Here is a 21165-nt window from a genome sequence, read left to right as displayed (position 1 = left end):
AAGATTTACGAGGATGTTGCCGGGACTCGAGGGCCTGAGCTATAGAGAGAGGTTGAGCAGGCTATAAGATCTCCCCCTCATCCTCCTGCACTCCAAGGTCGGAATAATGGGGAGATCTTATAGAGGTGCACAAACTCATGAGAGGAATAGATCGGGTAAACGCACAGAGCCTCTTGCCCAGAGGAAGGGGAATCGAGATCCAGAGGACATAGGTTTTAAGGTGACGGGGGAAAGATTTAATAGGAAGCTGAGGGTTACCTTTTTCACGCAAAGGGTGGTGGGTGTTTGGAACGCGCAGTTGGAGGAGGTAGTTGAGGCAGGTACCATTACAATGTTTAAGAAACATTAGGCAGGTGCATGGACAGGACATGGGCCAAATGCAGGCGGGTGAGACTAGTGTAGATGGGGCATGGTGGCCGGTGTGGGCAAGTGGGTGAAGGGCCTGTTTCCACACTGTATGACTCTAAGAGAGAGAAACTCTGCAGAAATATGGAGCATCGTTAGTGTTGACCCAGGAGACCAGAGGCAGGATTGATGTGCTGCACTTATAGTCTCTGGAACAGCCGCAGAACCTATATGGGTTTGCTATATTCCTTCCTCCGGCTTCACAATTTGTGGTGTCATGCCCCTAATTTCCCTCTCCCCTGACTCTCACTCTGACGAAGGGTCTCGACCCGAAACGTCACCCATTCCTTCTCTCCAGAGATGCTGCCTGACCCGCTGTGTTACTCCAGCTTTTTGTGTTTGCCTGCTGGTGTTTTACCATCCACCCCACCAGTAGGTTCGTATAATAGTAGCTTCCACGAGGAAGAGCATCCAGAGAATTGGAAGGAAGCTGTTAAGTGGTTTGAATTACAAGTAAAATGGTAACGTGTCGAAGGATAATATTTTGCTTGAAACCAGCTGATGAATTTTACTGCGGTTTGCAGTTGTACAGTAACCTGAAACTCCGCAATTCTATCCTCACAGCTAATAAGATCTAGCGTCATTGTTAGAATGGTCCCAGTGTAAGTGGAGTGCAGGGAACTGCATAAACTGATCAAAGGCGTACCATGGTCAGAGGCATGGTGGCCCAGCTAATGTTAAGAGCAGATCCATGTAACATGAGATGCTGCACTCTCCCAGGTACATTCAAGGCTGGACAATGGACTAAAGGGTCGGCACGGAGACGCAGCAGTAGAGTTGCTGCCTTACAGCGCCAGAGACCCCGGTTCGATCCTGACCACGGGTGCTGTCTTTACGGGAGTTTGTACATTCTCTCCGGGTGCTCCGGTTTCCTCCCACACTCCAAAGGAGTGCAAATTTGTAGGCTAATTGGCTTGGAAAATGTAGAAATTGGCCCCAGTGGGTGTAGGATGGTGTTAATGTGCAGGGAGCGCTGGACGACGCGGACCCGGTGGGCAGAAAGGGCCTGTTTCCACGCTGTATCTCTAAACTAAACTAAACTAAAACGTACAAACTCTGTACAGACGGCACCCGTAGTTTCTTTCCACACTTCAAAGACGTACAGGTTTGTAGGTTAATTGGCTTCGGTGAAATTGATAATTGTCCCTAGTGTGTGCAGGATATACCAGGAATAATACCAGGAAATAATTCACAATTTTTACCGAAGCTCATTAAATTACAAACCTGCACGTCTTTGGAGTTCGGGAGGAAACCGGAGCACCCGGGGAAAACCCACGCAGGTCACGGGGAGAACGTACAAACTCCGTACAGACAGCACCCGGGGTCAGGATTGAACCCAGGACTCAGTCGCTGTGAGGCAGCAACTCTAATGCTATGCCACCGTGCAGAATTATGCTGTGTGCAGAATCCAGCGGAGAAAATATCGGTGTAAAATTGGAATAATTAGCATCAGTTTTACATGCTCCTTCATGGCACTTGTGGTGTTAGGGGATGAATAAATGTTATTGAAAGCCATATTGAGGGTGTTAATCCATGTGTGACTAACACAGCAGTACTGTGTTAGGAACAGCCGACGCTGCCATTTTGATGCCAGCATCCGAGCGTAAGTGCCTATTAGTTCCAAGGCCGGACAATTGTTTGGCTCTTGTACAAAATAGGCTGTGATCATCAGCTATTTACAGGTTGGTTGCAGTTAAACTTCCACCCATTGCCAACGATTCTGTGTGTGCGTGGTCCTTTCTCGAGCTGTTTAACATGACCTAACTGCACATGGTGTTTTGCAACAGCTGCTGAACGATTCCGCCCTTCCCCTGGCAACCCGATCCGACCAGACATGAGTTCATTCGGAGGCATTCCCTTTATAATACGTCGTCACTGGGAGAACGGGCGGTGGGGATGGAGAGGAGAACAAGATGCAGGAAGCAAGGTGCAAGGCAGTGCAGCGGTAGAGTTGCTGCTTTACTGCGCCAGAGGCCCGGGTCCGATCCTGATTGCGGGTGCTTGCCTGTACGGAGTTTGTGCGTTCACCTTGTGACTGCGTGGGTTTTCTCCGGGTGCTCCGGTTTCCTCCCACACTCCAAAGACGTGCAGGTTTGTAGGTTAATTGGCTTGTGTAAAAATTGTGAATTGTCCCTCATGTGTGTGTAGTGCTAGTGCTAGTGTGCGGGGATCGCTGGTCGGTGCAGACTTGGTGGCCAAAAGGGCTTGTTTCTGCGCTGTATCTCTAAACTAAACTAAACCAATCTAAAAGAGAGAGGCCGTAATGCCCAGTGGGTGTTCTGTGATTGCTGTGTTTAAGGCATCTGCCGGGTCCACACTGACATTTGCTGCCTATTGCATCTGGACCTGCAACATCAGTGCAGAGCAAAGACCTCCTCACTGTCGGGCCATCAAGAAGATTTCAGTAACAAACTGATTCTTCATCTGGCTCCTTCTCACCTGAAGTTGGAGATGTCTTGATCGTAGGCCCTCGAGACAAGGGAGGAAACCATTCAGCCCATCGGCTTGATTTGTGCCGGCTCACGGAGAGATCCAGTTCCATCATGAACATTCCCTGTATCCCGCACTCCCGTCAGCTCGTCCTAGATTGTACCATCCAGCACTTGGCCAATGAGCCCGGCCACCGGCGGATCTCCAAGGAAGGAGCTGCAGTACCCACAGAGGAGCCACGCCGTCATAAAGAGAGTGGGCAAACACCGTGCAGAAGAAGCCTGAAGAAGGGTCTCGGCCCGAAACGTCACCCATCCCTTCTTTCCAGAGATGCTGCCTGATCCGCTGAGTTACCCCAGCATTCAGCCTACCAAGTAGACCTGGCTCGCTGGTGCTTCAAGCTGTACCACTCTGCCACTCTGTTCATCCTTTGCCACGTCCTCTCTCCAAAACTGTCTGTCAAAGTGCCTAAGATAGACACAAAAGTGCTGGAGTAACTCAGCGGGTCAGGCAGCATCTGTGGAGAAAAGAAACAGGTGACATTTCAGGTCGTAACCCGTTCTTCAGACTGAAAATAGAGTGTGGAGGGAGGGGGGGGGGGGGGGGTGGGGGCTGGAGGTAGGAAAAGGCCAGAACAAATCAGGGGTGGCAACAGATGACCAAGGAAGGGTGGAGCCCACAATGGTCCATTGTTGGCCCGGGGAAGAGGTGATAACGGAGGGATACAGGGATGTGAACAGTGGAACTAGTAGGACGACTAGGGAGTACTCTGAGCCTGCTTGGCCACATTTGAAAAATAATGTGCCAGCCACAAATCTCAGGAACTAACTTCAGGCCATGTTGAAAATGTAATTTTAGACTTGAGAAGTACAGCTTGGAATTAGGCCCTTCGGTCCACTGAGTCCACGCCGACCAGCGATCACCCTGTATACTAACACTGTCCTACACACTAGGCATAATTTGTAGAAGCCAATTAACCTACAATTAACCGCATGTCTTTGGCATGTGGTTGGAAACCAGAGAACCCGGAGAAAACCCACGTGGTCACAGGGAGAACGTACAAACTCCGCTTCGACACCCGGGTCTCTGGCACCGTAAGTCAGCATCTCTACCACTGTGTCACTCTTACATGTATTAAACAGGATATATGCAGTGGTACTCACCACTCTTCTCTATGCCAGTGAGACCTGGACTGTCTACAGCAGACATGCCAAACAGCTCAACCACTTTCACTTGAGCTGCCTACGCAGACTCCTTCACATCAGGTGGCAGGACAAAATTCCCGACACAGAGGTCTTGGAACGGGCCGGAATCCCAAGCGTCCACACCCTCCTACGGAAAGCCCAAGCCAGATGGGCAGGCCATGTCGTCAGAATGCCCGAGAGTCGACTGCCAAAACAGCTTCTGTATGGAGAACTGTGTCAGGGCAAGCGCTCAGTAGGAGGACAGAGGAAACGGTTTAAGGACTGCCTCAAAGTGTCCCTCAAAGACATGGACATCAACCTCAGCACTTGGGAGTCTCTTGCTCTGGACCGTCCAACCTGGCGTAGCAAGCTCACCACAGGAGCCTGTGCAGCAGAGGACAGACACACTGCAGAGGCCCAGAGGAAACGCAACGCGCGCAAGGCCCGGGCTACCTCCACTTCCACTGCAGCACCCATCCACTTGTGTTCAACGTGTGGGCGTGCCTTCCGGGCCCGGATTGGCCTCACCAGTCACTTCCGGACCCACAGTCACCAATCCTCCAACTGAAAGTGAAGTCATGGTCGTCTTCGAACCCGAAAGACGAACAACAACAACATATGTATTAAACAGGATATATGTTACGTACACGATTCTCCTAATGCTGTAACCCCATGAAGGAGGCCTTAGTGAAAATCCCCTTTTCCCCGCGTCTGGTTTGCTTTGGGGAGTTGCCCTCTGAATTCTGTGTTCATAGATATCGTTCCATTTGATTTATTTTCCCGCAAGGGGGGGTGGGGGGGGGGGGGGGGGGGGGGGGAATGAGAATGGTTTCCTGCCAGCACAAAACTTCAGGGAAAGAATTCAAAGTTCCAGTTTATGTTACCACTTGGCTAGAAACTGACTGAAACTTGAGGCTCACCGACTTTGTAAAATAAAGCGGATGGTTTGACAGATAAATGGAATTCCTCGGTTACCTTCCTGACCAGCGGACAGTGCAAGGTGTTGTGTTTCTACCCTGGCAAGGGTTGGTTTCTACTCCTCGCGGTGTGAGAGCGTAAAGACTGAACATCTGGAGAGTCGAACAAACACCGGGGCGAGTCGTTAAAGTGTCTACTCGTTGGCATTGCAGCTGTGTATCACTGCAAACTTGACCGCCTTTTCAAAATCGCAATTGCAATCGGAAACCATTTGACAGGGAACTGGAAGCCGAGTTGCAGAATAACTGGGATGTATATGGGGCACCACGGTGGTGCAATGGTAGAGCCACTGCCTTACAGCGCCTGAGACCCGGGTTTGACCCAGACTACGGGTACCGTCTGTACGGAGTTTGTACGTTTTAGTTTAGTTTAGTTTAGAGATACAGCACGGAAACAGGCCCTTTCTGCCCACCGGGTCCGCGTCGTCCAGCGATCCCCGCACATTAACACTATCCTACACCCACTAGAGCCAAACTTTACATTTTCCAAGCAAATTAACCTACAAACCTTCACTCCTTTGGAGTGTCGGAGGAAACCGAAGATCTCGGAGAAAACCCATGCAGGTCACGGGGAGAACGTACAAACTCCGTACAGACAGCACCCGTAGTCGGGATCGAACCCGGGTCTCCGGCGCTGCATTCGCTGTAAGGCAGCAACACTACCGCCGCGCCCCCGTGCCTCGTTCTCTCTGTGAACGCGTGGGTTTTCTCCGGGTGCTCCGGTTTCCTCCCACACTCCAAAGATGTGCTGGTTTGTAGGTTAATTGGCTTCTGTAAGTTGTAAAGTTGTCCCTAGGGTGTGTAGGGTGGTGTACAGGGTGAATGAATGCTGGTCGGCGCGGACCCGGTGGGTCAAAGGGTCTGTTTCTGCGCTGTGTCTCCAAAGTGTGCAGTCTATTCAAGTTATAGGAACAAAGAACTGCTGACTCAACAGGTCAGGCAGCATCTGTGGAGAACATGGATCGGTCATGTTTCGGATTGAGACCCTTCTTCAGACCGATTGTAGCGGGGAAGAGAAGTAAGCAGGGAGAGGACAGAGTGTGGCACGGAAGATGCAAGGGGGATTTATGATAGGCAGATGGTTGGAACAAGACCCAGCACAACGAGCAGACGGTGTGAGATTGGGTTGAAGAGTGGTGGATTGTGGAGCCAGAGGGTGGAAAAATTAGTAGGGAAGAAAAATAAGATATCTAATTCAAAATACAGTTAGAGTCATAGAGTCATAGATTCATCGAGTTATACAGTGTGGAAACAGGCCCTTCGGCCCAACTCGCCCACACCGGCCAACAATGTTCCAGCTACACTAGTCCCACTTGCCTGCGCTTGGTCCATATCCCTCCAAACCTGTCCTATCCATGTACCTGTCTAACTCGATGGGATAGTCCCAGCCTCAACTACCTCCTCTGGCAGCTTGTTCCATACACCCACCACCCTTGAAAAAGCTACCCCTTGAATTCCTGTTAAATCTTTTCCCCTTCACCTTGAACCTCTGTCCTCTGGTCCTCGATTTCCCCACTCTGGGCAAGAGGCTCTGTGCATCTGCCCGATCTATTAAATCGCCTGTGAAAGTTGACACACAGAGCTGGAGTAACTCAGAGGGTCAAGGCAGCATCTCTGGAGAACATGGAGAACATGGGTCAGGACCCTTCTTTTTGTAAACCAACATCTGCAGTTCCATGTGTCAGCCTATGGAAAGTATTATTTTGCATGCTTCACCAGTTGTTGAGCAACACCTTTGGTTTCGTTGATGCTCGTACAGTATCGACTCACTGCTTATTTTAGGTAAATGGTTGTTGGGATGTATATGGGGTGCCACGGTGGTGCAACGGTAGAGCCACTGCCTTACAGCGCCTGAGACCCGGGTTTGACCCAGACTACGGGTGCCGTCTGTACGGAGTTTGTACGTTTTAGTTTAGTTTAGTTTAGAGATACAGCGCAGAAACAGGCCCTTCGGCCCACCGGGTCCGCGCCGCCCAGCGATCCCCTCACATTAACACTATCCTACACCCACTAGGGACAATTTTTACATTTGCCCAGCCAATTAACCTACAAACCTGCACATCTTTGGAGTGTGGGAGGAAACCAAAGATCTCGGAGAAAACCCACGCAGGTCACGGGGAGAACATACAAACTCCGTACAGACAGCACCCGTAGTTGGGATGGAACCCGGGTCTCCGGCGCTGCATTCGCTGTAAGGCAGCAACTCTACCGCTGCGCCACCGTGCCGCCCGAAAGATCTCAGTACCAGGCGCGGCGGCAGAGTCGTTGCCTTACAGCGCTAAAGACCTGGGTTCGATCCTGACTACGGGTGCTGTTGGTACAGAGATTGTTCCCTTCCCCCCCTTTGACCCCATGGGTTTTCTCCAGGTGCTCTGGTTTCCTCACACACTCCAAAGACATACAGGTTTCTGTAAAATTGTAAATTGTCCCTGTGTTGGAAGGAACGGCAGATGCTGATTTACACCGAAGATAGACTCAAAACGCCGGAGTAACTCAGCGGGACAGGCAGCGACTCTGGATAGAAGGAGGGGGTGACGGTTCGGGTCGAGACCCTTCTTCAGACAAATTGTCCCGCGTGCATGGGATAGTGTTAGTGTGCGGGGATCGCTAGTCAGTGTGGACTCGGTCGGCCTGAGGGCCTGTTTTCATGCCTGTATCTCCAAACCACTTAATTTTTGTTCCCATTTCCCCAAGGACGGCTTAAAATAATTATCCTCAAAATGCTGGAGTAACTCAGCAGGTCAGGCAGCATCTCAGGAGAGAAGGAATGGGTGACGTTTCGGGTCGAGACCCTTCATCAGTCTGAAGAAGGGTCTCGATCCGAAACGTCACCCATTCCTTCTGCCCTGAGGTGTTGCCTGACCCGCTGAGTTACTCCAGCATTTTGTGAATAAATACCTTCGATTTGTACCAGCGTTTGCAGTTATTTCCTTACACATGTCGGTTATCCTTGTCACTTGTTTGACAAGTGCGTTTTCTCTTTCAGAAGAACACCTGGTTTCCCGCTGAGGTGCTGGTGCACTTTTTTATGGGAACCCCCCAGTCAGACGTCAAGAGGGACATAGCGGTAGATTTTCAGCTGAACTACCCCAGGCGGAAGCTTTCAGCCAAAGTTGTTCATCCAAAGAAGACGATAAAAATACTTGGTGAGCTGGGCTGTGTAACCTCAGATTTAACGCATTCTTAGCGTGTTGTGTAAGTGGCACAAATCATCAAATCCAGTAGAATTGAAATCCTAAAACGATCTTACTCCCCACCGATGTGCAACGGTGGCACAACGGTAGAGTTGCTGCCTTACGGCGCCAGAGACCATGACTTGACCACGGGTGGTTGGCTGCAATGTATGGAATTTGTACGATCTCCCCGTGACCTGCGTGGGATTTCTCCGAGATCTTCCCACGCTCGAAAGGCGAACAGGTTTCCAAGGCGAATTGGCTTCGATATAATTGTAAATTGTCCCTGGTGTGTATAGAACAGTGTTAATGCACGGGGATCGCTGATCGGCTCAGACTCGGTGGGCCGAAGAGCCTGCTTCCATGCCTTATCGCTAAACTAAACGAAACAGAATTGTAAATAGACTCAAAAAGCTAGAGTAACTCTGTGGGTCCGACGGCATCTCTGGAGAAAAGGAATAGGTGACAGTCTGAAGAAAGGTCCTCACCCCAAAACATTGCATATTCCTTCTCTCCAGAGATGCCGTCTGACCCACTGAGTTACTCCAGCCTTTTGTGTCTATCTTTGGTTTAAACCAGCAACTGGAGTTCCTTCCTGAACAGAATCGTAAAGTGCTTTGGAATTGCATTAAGAGATGTTGACTGAGCCAAACATTTGTACAGTTGCTTTTTTAAAACAAACTCTCGTTCCGACTAATTATTTTGAATGAAAACTAGGTTATAATATGGAACCATTTTCTCTCCTGTTGCTTTTATATTGCGCTTTTATTCTTGAAAAGTTGCCCTGACTGTGGATGCAGTTCCACACCTGTGCAATAAAGTTTTAAAATAGATTATGGATTTATAACAAAATATATTTTTGTTTCCCCATTGGTAATGTGCCCAGGAACGTTTTGTAATAACACATTCCTGGCAAGCACTGTGCACACAGTTAATGCCATTACTTTTGATTTTGCAGGAGAAATTTCAAAGATAAAACATACTCGCAAAGGGAAGTTTGAAATTCTCATTGACGACCGAGACTTGTATTATATTAAGGTACAATTGACTGGTTACTTTTTATGTGAATGCTTGTTTTTTAAATATATACTAGACAAAGTGGGCCCAAACCTCTCCTGCATTGGTGCAGCACCCTGTCCCCCCCCCCCTCCACTCTCTCCTCAACCCCCCCCCCTCCCCTCTCCCTCCTCCCCCCTCCCTCCTCCCTCCTCCCCTCCCCCTCCCTCCTCCCTCCTCCCCTCCCCCTCCTCTCCTTTTAAACTTTAAAATGTGAATAACTTTAAAAATATAACACCGATTTCAATAAAACTACTTGCATTATCACTAAAGTGACAACGGTGAGTAAGGTGGGCCTAAAATTGTCGCGCTATCGTGTACCGTTTTGGCTGAAGTTCAGTCACAAACAAGATAACAAACGAGAGTTTCAGTATATAGAAGTGTGTCGCTCATGTGTTTCTCTGGTGTGTTAAGGTGTGTTCTTGTTCTTGTCCCTGAATGTTGAGTATTGTGTTCAGTTTTGGCCACCCTGACATAGGAAGCATGTTGTTAAGCTGGTCAAAAGTGCAGAGAAGATTTACGAGGATGTTACTAGGCCTCGAGAGTCCGTTATAGGGAAATGATAACCAAAGTCTGTAGTCTCTTTTTCGCTCTGGTTTATTTTCACCCACGTGTTTAGACCGTAATGTTGTATCCTTATTGTTTTGATGTGGTTATGCTTTATTCTTAATTGTTAACAGTATGTTCGGGTCGTCATTTGTGAGCGGAGCACCAAGGCACATTCCTTGTATATGCACATACTTGGCCAATAAACTTATTCATTCATTCATGATGGCCAGGGTGGGAATTTATTCCTTGGAGCGCAGGAGATTGAGAGGTATAGATGTGTATAAAATCACGAGGGGAATAGATAGGATGAACCTTTTACAAACAGAGCCTTTTACCCAGAGTAGGGGAATCAAGAACTAGAGGACATAGGGTTGAGGTGAGAGGGGAACAATTTAGTAGGAATCTGAGGGGCAACTTTTTAACACAGAGGGTGGTGGGTGTATGGAACGAGCTGCCAGAGGAGGCAGTTGACGCAGGTAATGAAGCAACATTTAAAAGACATTTGGACGTGTACATGGATAGGAAAGGTTTAGTGGGATATGGGCCAAATTGTGGATAGGTGGGATGATCTGATGGGGTGTCTTGGTCAGCAGGGACCAGTTGGGCCGAAGGGCCTGTTTCCGTGTTGTGCGGCTCTATGACTAGATCCATGATTGGAAAACTTTATCAATTGGGTACAGTCACCTAGACTTCTCCCAAACACAGGATTACCACTCACAAGAAGGGCAAGGGCATCTCCTGTTTGGGAGATGCTGTCGGAGTTGCCTCGGAGCGATCGTTTCGCCGAACACTTCCGCTCAGTCTGCCTAGATTTACGTGATCCCCCGGTTACTAAACACTTTAACTCCCCCTCCCAATCCCACACTGACCTTTCTGGCCTGGGCCTCCTCCACTGTCAGAGTGAGGCCCAGCGCAAATTGGAGGAACAGCACCTGATATTTCGCTTGGGCAGTTTACAGCCCAGCGGTATGAACATTGACTTCTCTAACTCCAAGTAAACCCTTGCTATCCCTCACTCTCCATCCCTCTCCCATCCTAGTTCTCCGATTAGTTTTACTTTGCTCCTGATTAAATTTTACTGATTGTGTGCCTCTTTGTCACCATCCCCTCAGCTAACAATGATCCATTTTACATTTTCCTTGATCGTCACCCCCTTTGATCTCTCATTTTCACACCTTACCCTTCTATATCTCTATGTCTCCCTGTTCCCTGTCTGAAGAAGGGTCTTGACCCGAGACGTCACCCATTCCTTCTATCCAGAGATACTGCCTGACCTGCTGTTACTCCAGCATTTTGTGTCTAGCCAAGGAGAGTAATAATAATAATAATAATAATGCATTTTATTTATATAGCGCTTTTCATACACTCAAAGACGCTTTACAGAGATTTTGAGAACATAGGGAAATGAATAAATAGATAAATAAGTAAATAAATAAATGAACAGAGAAAGGAGACAGAAGGTGAGGTGACCTTCAGTGGTTGAAGGCAGTACTGAACAGGTGAGACTTCAGTGATGTTTTGAATGTGGTGAGTGTGGAGGAGTCTCTAACGGTTTGGGGTAGTGAGTTCCATAGGGTGGGAGCAGCGATGGAGAAAGCCCTGTCCCCCCAGGATCTGAGTTTGGTCCGGATGTGGGGGGATAGGAGATTGGCAGCGGCAGAGCGGAGGGTGCAGGTGGGAGTGTGCCTGTGGAGGAAGTCGGTCAGGTAGGATGGGGCCAGGTTATGGAGGGCTTTGTAGGTTATGAGGAGGATTTTGTACTGGATTCTCTGGGGGATGGGGAGCCAGTGGAGTTTATAAAGTACGGGGGTGATATGGTCACGGATCGAGGTGTGTGTGAGTAGACGGGCAGCGGAGTTTTGAATGTATTGAAGTTTATTGATGATTTTTGAGGGTGCGCCATAGAGGAGGCTGTTGCAGTAGTCCAGACGGGAGGTGATGAAGGCGTAATGGCCATGCATTAATAATTGATTCTCAAAGTAACCTTAGTGAGCCATCATGCCAATCCAGTGGGCTGCCTTTACCTGCATGATACTGCGATACTCGTGTTATTGAGCTGTATCAGGCAAGTAGTTAGTGAGTATTCCATCAAAATGTCCATTGTGTCTGACAGTAGAAAAATAAAACACTTTGGCCGGCTACGGGTGTCAGAGGTAATGGGGAGAAGGCAGGAGAATGGGGTTAGGAGGGAGAGATAGATTAGCCATGATTGAATGGTGGAGTAGACTTGATGGGCCGAATGGGTCCTCTTCCTTATGACCTTATGACCTTATGGCACGGTGGCGCAGCGGTAGAGTTGCTGCCTTACATCGCCAGAGACCCGGGTTCAATCCTCACTACGGGTTCTGTCTGTACAGAGTTTGTTAGTTCTCCCCGTGACCTGCGTGGCTTTTCTCCGGGATCTCCGGTTTCCTCCCACACTCCAAAGACGTACAGGTTTGTAAGTTAATTGGCTTGGTATAATTGTAAATTGTTCCTAATGTGTGTAGGATAGCGTTAGCGTGCGGGGATCGCTGGTCGGCGCGGACTCAGTGGGCCGAAGGGCCTGTTTCTGTCCAGTATCTCTAATCGAAACTAAACTAAAAGTTAGTTACTGTTATTGAATCCGTTTGGCACAGGTCCTCTCTGCAATGTCATCTTAGCACGTGTCCCATAGGCTTGTGAATTCTTTAGACCTTAGAGATGCAGTGTGGAAACAGGCCCTTTGGCCCACCGAGTCTGCGCCGACCAGCGATCACCCCATATACTTGTAGGCTTGTATACACTGGAATTTAGAAGGATGAGAGGAGATCTTATCGAAACGTATAAGATTATTAAGGGGTTGGACACGTTAGAGGCAGGAAACATGTTCCCAATGTTGGGGGAGTCCAGAACAAGGGGCCACAGTTTAAGAATAAGGGGTAGGCCATTTAGAATTGAGATGAGGAAAAACTTTTTCAGTCAGAGAGTCGTGAATCTGTGGAATTCTCTGCCTCAGAAGGCAGTGGAGGTCAATTCTCTGAATGCATTCAAGAGAGAGCTGGATAGAGCTCTTAAGGATAGCGGAGTCAGGGGGTATGGGGAGAAGGCAGGAACGGGGTACTGATTGAGAATGATCAGCCATGATCACATTGAATGGCGGTGCTGGCTCGAAGGGCCGAATGGCCTCCTCCTGCACCTATTGTCTATTGTCTATATACGAGCACTACCTTGCAGCGCTGTAGATGAATTCCTTGCCGATAGGACTTTAGATGTCTGCCTTTTGTTCTAGGGATGGACCAACTTGCAAAGTCTTGATGGAGAGCAGATGGTTTTCTCCCAACTGGAAGCCAAGTTTACGAAGTATGGGACTCCTATAACGCTGTCTGCCAACGTAACCCGAGTCCCCGGACAGAAAATAACATTTCTTGTCTCACTTAACAATGTAATGAAAGAGACAGCTACTGTATCAGGTTAGTACAAATGTGACAGGACGTTCTCTGGCCCAGGCAAGGAATTGGAAATACGATGACCAAAATTGATTTCGGAGCCGAGGCGATGAAGTGAAAGAGGGAAAGATAATGTTTTGTGTGACCTTCTGTAAGAATCTTTTTTTAATGGTCTATTGCAAGATCAACAGTGAAAGCAGTGAATTATGGCGGTAAATTGAGCCCAATTGTCACAAGTGGCCTCAGAAGCATGTGAATATAAATAATATGTTTGGGTTTATGAGATTACCACTCTTCAGTTATGGAAATGATAATGGGTTTCTATTCAGCCTACTTTGAGTCTCCAGGGAGTGGAACAGGTGCACTTTATCGCTCCCAACTCATTCCGTATGGAACTGTTCATGATGTGAGATTTCCTGCACTTTCTATCTCAAAACCTCTCAAGTACTCCACATAATTTTCAGATGCAATTACTGCTGTTCTGTAGGTCTTAGCTTGTCGTGCGGTGATTTTGAAATAACTTTTACACCAAGGTTTTCGCTGTAAAGCAACAATGGCAACCAAACAGTAGACTTTAGAGATACAGCATGGAAGCAGGCCCTTTGGCCCACCGAGTCCGCTCTGACCAGCGATCAGCACTATCCTACCCACTAGGGATATTAGCACATTAGAGGCAGGAAACATGTTCCCAATGTTGGGGGAGTCCAGAACAAGGGGCCACAGTTTAAGAATAAGGGGTAGGCCATTTAGAACGGAGATGAGGAAGAACTTTTTCAGTCAGAGATTGGTGAAGGTGTGGAATTCTCTGCCTCAGAAGGCAGTGGAGGCCAGTTCGTTGGATGCTTTCAAGAGAGAGCTGGATAGAGCTCTTAAGGATAGTGGAGTGAGGGGGTATGGGGAGAAGGCAGGAACGGGGTACTGGTTGAGAGTGATCAGCCATGATCGCATTGAATGGCGGTGCTGGCTCGAAGGGCTGAATGGCCTACTCTTGCACCTATTGTCTATTGTCTATTGTCTATCCTACCCACTAGGGATAGCATTATCCTACCCACTAGCACATTAGCACTATCCTACCCACTAGGGATAGCACTATCCTACCCACTAGGGACAGCACTATCCTACTCACTAGCACATTAGCACTATCCTACCTACTAGAGATAGCACTATTCAACCCTCTAGCACATTTGCACTATCCTAGCCACTAGCACATTAGCACTATCCTACCCTCTAGCACATTAGCACTATCCTACCCACTAGCACATTAGCACTATCCTACCCACCAGGGATAGTTTACGATTTACAGAAGCCAATGAACCAGAGACCCGGGTTCGATTCTGACTACGGGTGCTGTCTGTTCAGAGTTTGTACCGCGTGGGGTTTTTCTGGGTGCTCCGTTTTCCTCCCACACTCCAAAGAGGCACAGGTTTGTAGGTTAATTGGCTTCAGTAAAATTGTCCCCAGTGTGTGGAACAGTGCTAGTGTGTGGGGATCGTAGGTCGGCGCGGACTCAGCGGGCCAAAGAGCCCGTCTCCGCGCTGTATCTCTAAACTAAACTAAACTAGACTAAGCCAAGTTGTCCCGTGTGTGTTAGGATAGTGTTAGTGTACAGGGTGATCGCTGGTCGGTATAGACTAGGGTGGGCCAAGGGGCCTGTTTCCGCACTGTACCTCAAAAGACTAAACTCTAAAAATAAAGAGGTTGTGATATAAATAGAGTGATGAGTAATGACCTACTTTTGTCTCATTTGTGGCTTTTATGGTACAATGGAAATATTTATTGGACTCGCGTTGAGATGGAGATTTAGATCGCGGAATTTCCGCTGGCTGCCTCATCCATCATTTTTATATCTGATACGGAACATTGAAAACCTGGAACACTAGTCCAGGACGATCATCACTGGATGTTAGACCACTTCATTAAATTGTGTGTCAGATGATGAGAACCGAACTGAGTCTCAATGCGTTTACAAGCTGAGACAGGCCCTGCAGCTCACCTGTTGTCACAGAGTCATAGAGTGATACAGCGTGGAAGCAGGCCCTTCGGCCCAACTTGCCCACACCGGCCAACATGTCCCAGCTACACTAGTCCCTCCTGCCCGCCTTTGGTCCGTATCCCTCCAAACCTGTCCTATCCATGTACCTGTCTAACTGTTTCTTAAAAACTGGGATAGTCCCAGCCTCAACTACCTCCTCTGGCAGCTTGTTCCATACACCCACCACCCTTTGTGTGAAAAAGGTACCCTTCAGATTGCTATTAAATCTTTTCCCCTTCACCTTAAACCTATGTTCTCTGGTCCTCGATTCACCTACTCTGGGCAAGAGACTCTGTGCATCTACCCGATCTATTCCTCTCATGATTTTGTACACCTCGATAAGATCACCCCTCATCCTCCTGCGCTCCAAGGAATATCCCAGCCCACTCAACCTCTTCCTGTTGCTCAGACCCTCTAGTCCTGGCAACATCCTCGTGAATCTTCTCTGTAACCTTTCCTGAGTAATGTTGGTATTTAGCGTTTCTACAAGCAGCAAACCTCTCTGTGTTGGCTTCTTTGCATTTCTCTCTAACCCTCTCTTCCCGCCAAGTAGCATGGTCACGCTAACGGTGCAGATGCTGCCTCACCGTGTCAGAGACCCAGGTTCGATCTTAACCTTGGGTTAACCTCCCCCCTCAACTCCATCCAAGGACCCAAACATCCTTTCCAGGTGAGACAGAGGTTCACCTGCACCTCCTCCAACCTCATCTATTGCATCCGCTGTTCTAGATGTCAACTTCTTTACATCGGCGAAACCAAACGCAGGCTCGGTGATCGTTTCGCTCAACACCTTCGCTCAGTCCGCCTTAACCAACCTGATCTCCCGGTGGCTGAGCACTTCAACTCCCCCTCCCACTCCCAGTCTGACCTTTCTGTCATGGGCCTCCTCCAGTGCCATAGTGAGGCCCACCGGAAATTGGAGGAACAGCACCTCATATTTCGCTTGGGCAGCTTGCAGCCCAGCGGTATGAACATTGACTTCTCCAACTTTAGATAGTTCCTCTATCTCTCTCTTCCCCTCCCCCTTCCCAGATCTCCCTCTAGCTTCTTGTCACCACCTATATCCTTCCTTTGTCCCGCCCCCCTGACATCAGTCTGAAGAAGGGTCTCGACCTGAAACGTCACCCATTCCTTCTCTCCTGAGATGCTGCCTGACCTGCTGAGTTACTCCCGTATTTTGTGAATAAATACCTTCGATTTGTGCCAGTATCTGCAGTTATTTTCTTACACTAACCTTGGGTGAGCTTTGTATACTGTTTGAGTTTAGTTTTTGAGATACAACATGGACACTTCATCCCACTGAATCCACAACGAGCCGTGGGTCTCTGGCGCTGTGAGGCAGCAGCTCTACCAGCTGCGCCATTGTGCTTCTCTAGCTAGCTAGTCAGCCCGTGTCAAGAAGGTACAGCCCACAGCCAGACTCCTCAGCTGGTTGTCTCACAGTCTCATCCACTGAATCCCTTCAGCTGCCAACTGCCCTGCTGCAGATATACGTTTACGGTGTGCGGGCTAAAAAATTTAATAGGAACCTCAGGGGTAACTTTTGTACACAAAGGGCGGTGGGTGTATATGGGTGGTGGGTATACTGGCGAAAGTTCTGACCGAGAAGTGGTTTTTGATAAGTATTTGAGTGAAATGCGACAGAGAAAACGTACCTTAAATTTTTTCTCCCATTAAATGTAAAATAAAAAAACTACTCATCTATTGACAGAAATAGAATAGATCAGGTAGACGTACAGAGTCTCTTGCCCAGAGTAGGGGAATCAAAAACCAGAGGACATAGCTTTAAGGCGATGGGGGAAAGGATTTAGTAGGAACTTGAGGGGTAACTTTTCCCACAAAGGGTGGTGGGTGTGTGGAACGAGCTGCCGGAGGAGGTAGTTGAGGCAGGGCCTATCGCAACCTTTAAGAAACATTTAGGCAGGTGCGTGGACAGGACAGGTGTAGTGGGATTCGGGCCAAACGCAGGCAGGTGGGACCAGTGTTGTTGGGACATGTTGGTCGGTGTGGGCAAGTTGGGCCGAGGGGCCTGTTTACACGCTGTAATACTCTATGACTCTGTCGCACATGGGAAAGGAAATAACCCACTGGCTCTCCTTTTGTCTTTGTCCAGTTCGTTTGGAGCAAAAGCTTGACGAGAAGCAAAGGCTGTACACGATTGAGGCAGACACCTACCTTCCACGCATTGCGGGCTGCCAAGTCATTGGCTTCTTGCAGCAAAGAGGAACCACTTGGTCTTCAACGCTAAGAGCAAGATATGGGCTCTTCGGTAAGCGGACAATTGCACTTAATTGCACAGTGTGGCAACTGGAACGACTGGTCCTGAAGGATGAACACTAAATGCCATTGGGAATGACGTCGCTAATCTAGCTGAAGACCAATTATTAACCTGTTCAGTGCCAGCCCTGGGTATACTCGGGTCATGGCCAATGGTGTGTGTAAGAAATACAACTTGGCAGTGAACAGGTTAAAGGATACAAAGCGCTGGAGTAACTCGGCAGGTCAGGCGGCATCTCTGGAGAACATGGGCAGGTGACGTTCCGGGTCAAGACGCTTCTTCACACCGATTGAAAGGGGAGGGGCGAAGAAAGCTGGAGAAGGGGAGAGGCAGGACACAGCATGGCAGGAAAAAGGTCGGCACTGGTGAGGGGGGGTTTTGATCGGCAGATGGTTGGAACAAAGGCCAGAGATAAGAACAGAAGGTGTGAGACAGGTTTATGGAGATGTGGATTGTGAAGCCAGAGGGAGGAAAATAGACAATAGGTGCAGGAGGAGGCCATTTGGCCCTTCGAGCCAGCACCGCCATTCAATGTGATCATGGCTGATCATTCTCCATCAGTACCCCCCGTTCCTGCCTTCTCCCCATAACCCCTGACTCCGCTATCCTTAAGAGCTCTATCTAGCTCTCTCTTGAATGCATTCAGAGAATTGGCCTCCACTGCCCTCTGAGGCAGAGAATTCCACAGATTCACAACTCTCTGACTGAAAAAGTTTTTCCTCATCTCAGTTCTAAATGGCCGACCCCTTATTCTTAAACTGTGGCCCCTTGTTCTGGACTCCCCCAACACTGGGAACATGTTTCCTGCCTCTAACATGTCCAACCCCTTAATAATCTTATACGTTTCGATAAGATCTCCATATAAAATAGCATGGGGGGGGGGGGGGGTAGAGGGGGAGAAATAGCTGGGAGTCCAGGTGGGGCACAGGAGTGGGGGGGAAGAGAGTTGGGGAGAGAGGGGTTTAGTTAGAGGTCACCCAAAACTGGAGAATTTGTCCTGCCTCTCCCCTTTTCCAGCTTTCTTCTCCCCTGCTTACAATCAGTCTGAGGAATGGCCTCGGCCCAAAACGTCGCCTATCCATGTTCTCCAGCGATGGTGCCTGACCTGCTGAGTTGCTCCAGCGCTTTGTGTATTAACCAGCATCTACAGTTCTTTGTTTGTACAAAAGAGATATCACTGCCAGCATCTCGTCAATGATAATCTTAGGCAGAAGCAGCAGAGCTCTGATGCCATCCTTGTGGGGTACCGCAAGGCTCAGTGCTGGAACCCCAGTTATTTACAGTCATAGTCATAGAGTCATAGAGTCCTACAGCACAGAAAGGCCCTTCGGCCCATCGTGTCCGCGCCGCCCGTTACCAAACACAGTCTAATTTTAATCCCATTTTCCCGCATTTGGACCGTAGCCCTGAATGTTGTAGCATTTCAAGTGCCTCTTAAACGTTGTGAGTGTTCCCGCCTCCACCACCACCCCAGGCAGTGAGTTCCAGACTCCAACCACCCTCTGGGTGAAAAAGTTCTTTCTCACATCCCCCCGAAACCTCCCTCCCCTTACCCTGTATCTATGTCCCCTCGTTGTTGAACCTTCCACCAGTGGAAGAAGTTCCCCGCCATCTACCTTATCTATGCCCCTCATGATCTTGTACACCTCGATCATGTCTCCTCTCAGCCTTCTCTGCTCCAGGGAAAACAACCCCAGTCTGCTCAGTCTCTCATAGCCGAGGCCCTTCATCCCTGGCAGCATCCTGGTGAATCTCCTCTGCACCCTCTCCAAAGCTATCACATCCTTTCTATAATGTGGTGACCAGAACTGTACACAATACTCCAGCTGTGGCCTCACCAGTGTATATTAACGATTTGGACGAGGGAATTGAATGCAACATCTCTAAGTTTGCAGATGACACGGAGCTGGGTGGCAGTGTTAGCTGCGAGGAGGATGCTAGGAGGCTGCAGAGTGACTTGGATAGATTAGGCGAGTGGGCAAATGCATGGCAGATGCAATATAATGTGGATAAATGTGAAGTTATCCACTTTGGCGGCAAGAACAGGAAAGCATAGTATTACCTGAATGGTGACCGATTAGGAGAAGGGGAGACGCAACGTGACCTGGGTGTCGTGGTGCACCAGTCATTGAAAGCAAGCGTGCAGGTGCAGCAGGCAGTGAAGAAAGCGAATGGTATGTTGGCATTCATAGCAAGAGGATTTGAGTTTAGGAGCAGGATGGTTCTACTGCAGTTGTACAGGGCATTGGTGAGACCGCACCTGGAGTATTGTGTGCAGTTTTGGTCTCCTAACCTGAGGAAAGACATTCTTGCCTTAGAGGGAGTACAGAGAAGGTTCACCAGATTGATCCCTGGGATGGCGGGACTTTCATATGAAGAAAGACTGGATAGACTGGGCTTGTACTCGCTGGGATTTAGAAGACTGAGGGGGGATCTTATAGAAACATATAAAATTCTTAAGGGGTTGGAGAGGCTAGATGCGGGAAGATTGTTCCCGATGTTGGGGGAGTCCAGAACCAGGGGTCACAGCTTAAGGATAAGGGGGAAGTCTTTTAGGACCGAGATGAGAAAACATTTCTTCACACAGAGAGTGGTGAGTCTGTGGAATTCTCTGCCACAGAAGGTAGTTGAGGCCAGTTCATTGGCAATATTTAAGAGGGAGTTAGATGTGGCCCTTGTGGCTAAAGGGATCAGGGGGTATGGAGAGAAGGCAGGTACAGGTTACTGAGCTGGATGATCAGCCATGATCATATTGAATGGCGGTGCAGGCTCGAAGGGCCGAATGGCCTACTCCTGCACATATTTTCTATGTTTCTATGTTTCTATGTTGTCCACCCTGAGCAGCTCGGATCCACAACAACACTCAGTGTAAGGCCGAAAGCTTTGATACTTTGTCCTTCCTTGATATTTCAGATGTGCCTTTAGCGTTGGCTTTATAATATTGAGTCAGCAATATCTCATCTTACTGCAGCACACCGCAATCTCATTGCAAAGGGCTGAACTCAGTGTGTATCTAAGTAACACAATTGGCAACATCCCATAACGGATGAAAACAGAGAACTACAGATGCTGGTTTACACCAAAGACAGACACAAAGTGCTGGAGTAACTCAGCAGGTCAGGCAGCATCTCAGTCTGAAGAAGGGTCTCGACCCAAAACGTCACCTGTCCTTTACCTCCAGAGATGCTGCCCGACCCGCTGAGTGACTCCGGCACTTTGTGTCTCTCTCCCGCTATGTATAGCCTTGTTATTGAAGAAGGAATTGATGGCTGTTCAGCCGGATCTTTTTATTTTAAGGATGGCAACTTTACTCTAATTTCCAGCAGAGCGACTGCCTAAGCTTGAACCAGAGCCACAGCTGGGCCAGAATCAGAGAAGGAAGCAATTCAATAGACAATAGGTGCAGGAGGAGGCCATTCGGCCCTTCGAGCCAGCACCGCCATTCACTGTAATCATGGCTGATCATCCACAATCAGTACCCCGTTCCTGCCCTCTCCCCATACCCCCTGACTCCGCTATCTATAAGAGTTTAAAGGAGACTAGACCAAGTGGACCCGTTGGGCCCAAACCTTTCCTGCATTGGTGCACCACCCTGTCCTCTCCCCCGTCCCCTGTCTCCACAACCCCCCCCCCCCCCACTCCCCTCTTCATTCTCCCCCACTCCCCCTCCCTCC

The 21165-nt window shown here is 48.8% G+C and overlaps 1 protein-coding gene across 1 annotated transcript in view; it reads left to right on the top strand.

Annotated features, from left to right (window-relative positions):
* Positions 1-21165, top strand: part of LOC144604175 (uncharacterized) — a 257398-nt gene that overhangs the window by 104941 nt on the left and 131292 nt on the right. The window contains exons 22-25 of the mRNA XM_078418381.1: positions 7983-8142; positions 9128-9207; positions 13025-13205; positions 17327-17482. Coding sequence (XP_078274507.1) covers positions 7983-8142; positions 9128-9207; positions 13025-13205; positions 17327-17482 — 577 coding nt within the window. The remainder of the gene's footprint in view (positions 1-7982; positions 8143-9127; positions 9208-13024; positions 13206-17326; positions 17483-21165) is intronic.

The sequence above is a fragment of the Rhinoraja longicauda genome, chromosome 21 (genome assembly GCF_053455715.1).
Source record: "Rhinoraja longicauda isolate Sanriku21f chromosome 21, sRhiLon1.1, whole genome shotgun sequence".
NCBI classification, from domain to species: domain Eukaryota; kingdom Metazoa; phylum Chordata; class Chondrichthyes; order Rajiformes; family Arhynchobatidae; genus Rhinoraja; species Rhinoraja longicauda.
Note: the sequence above shows the minus strand (reverse complement) of the source record. Positions and strands in the feature narration are given on the sequence as shown.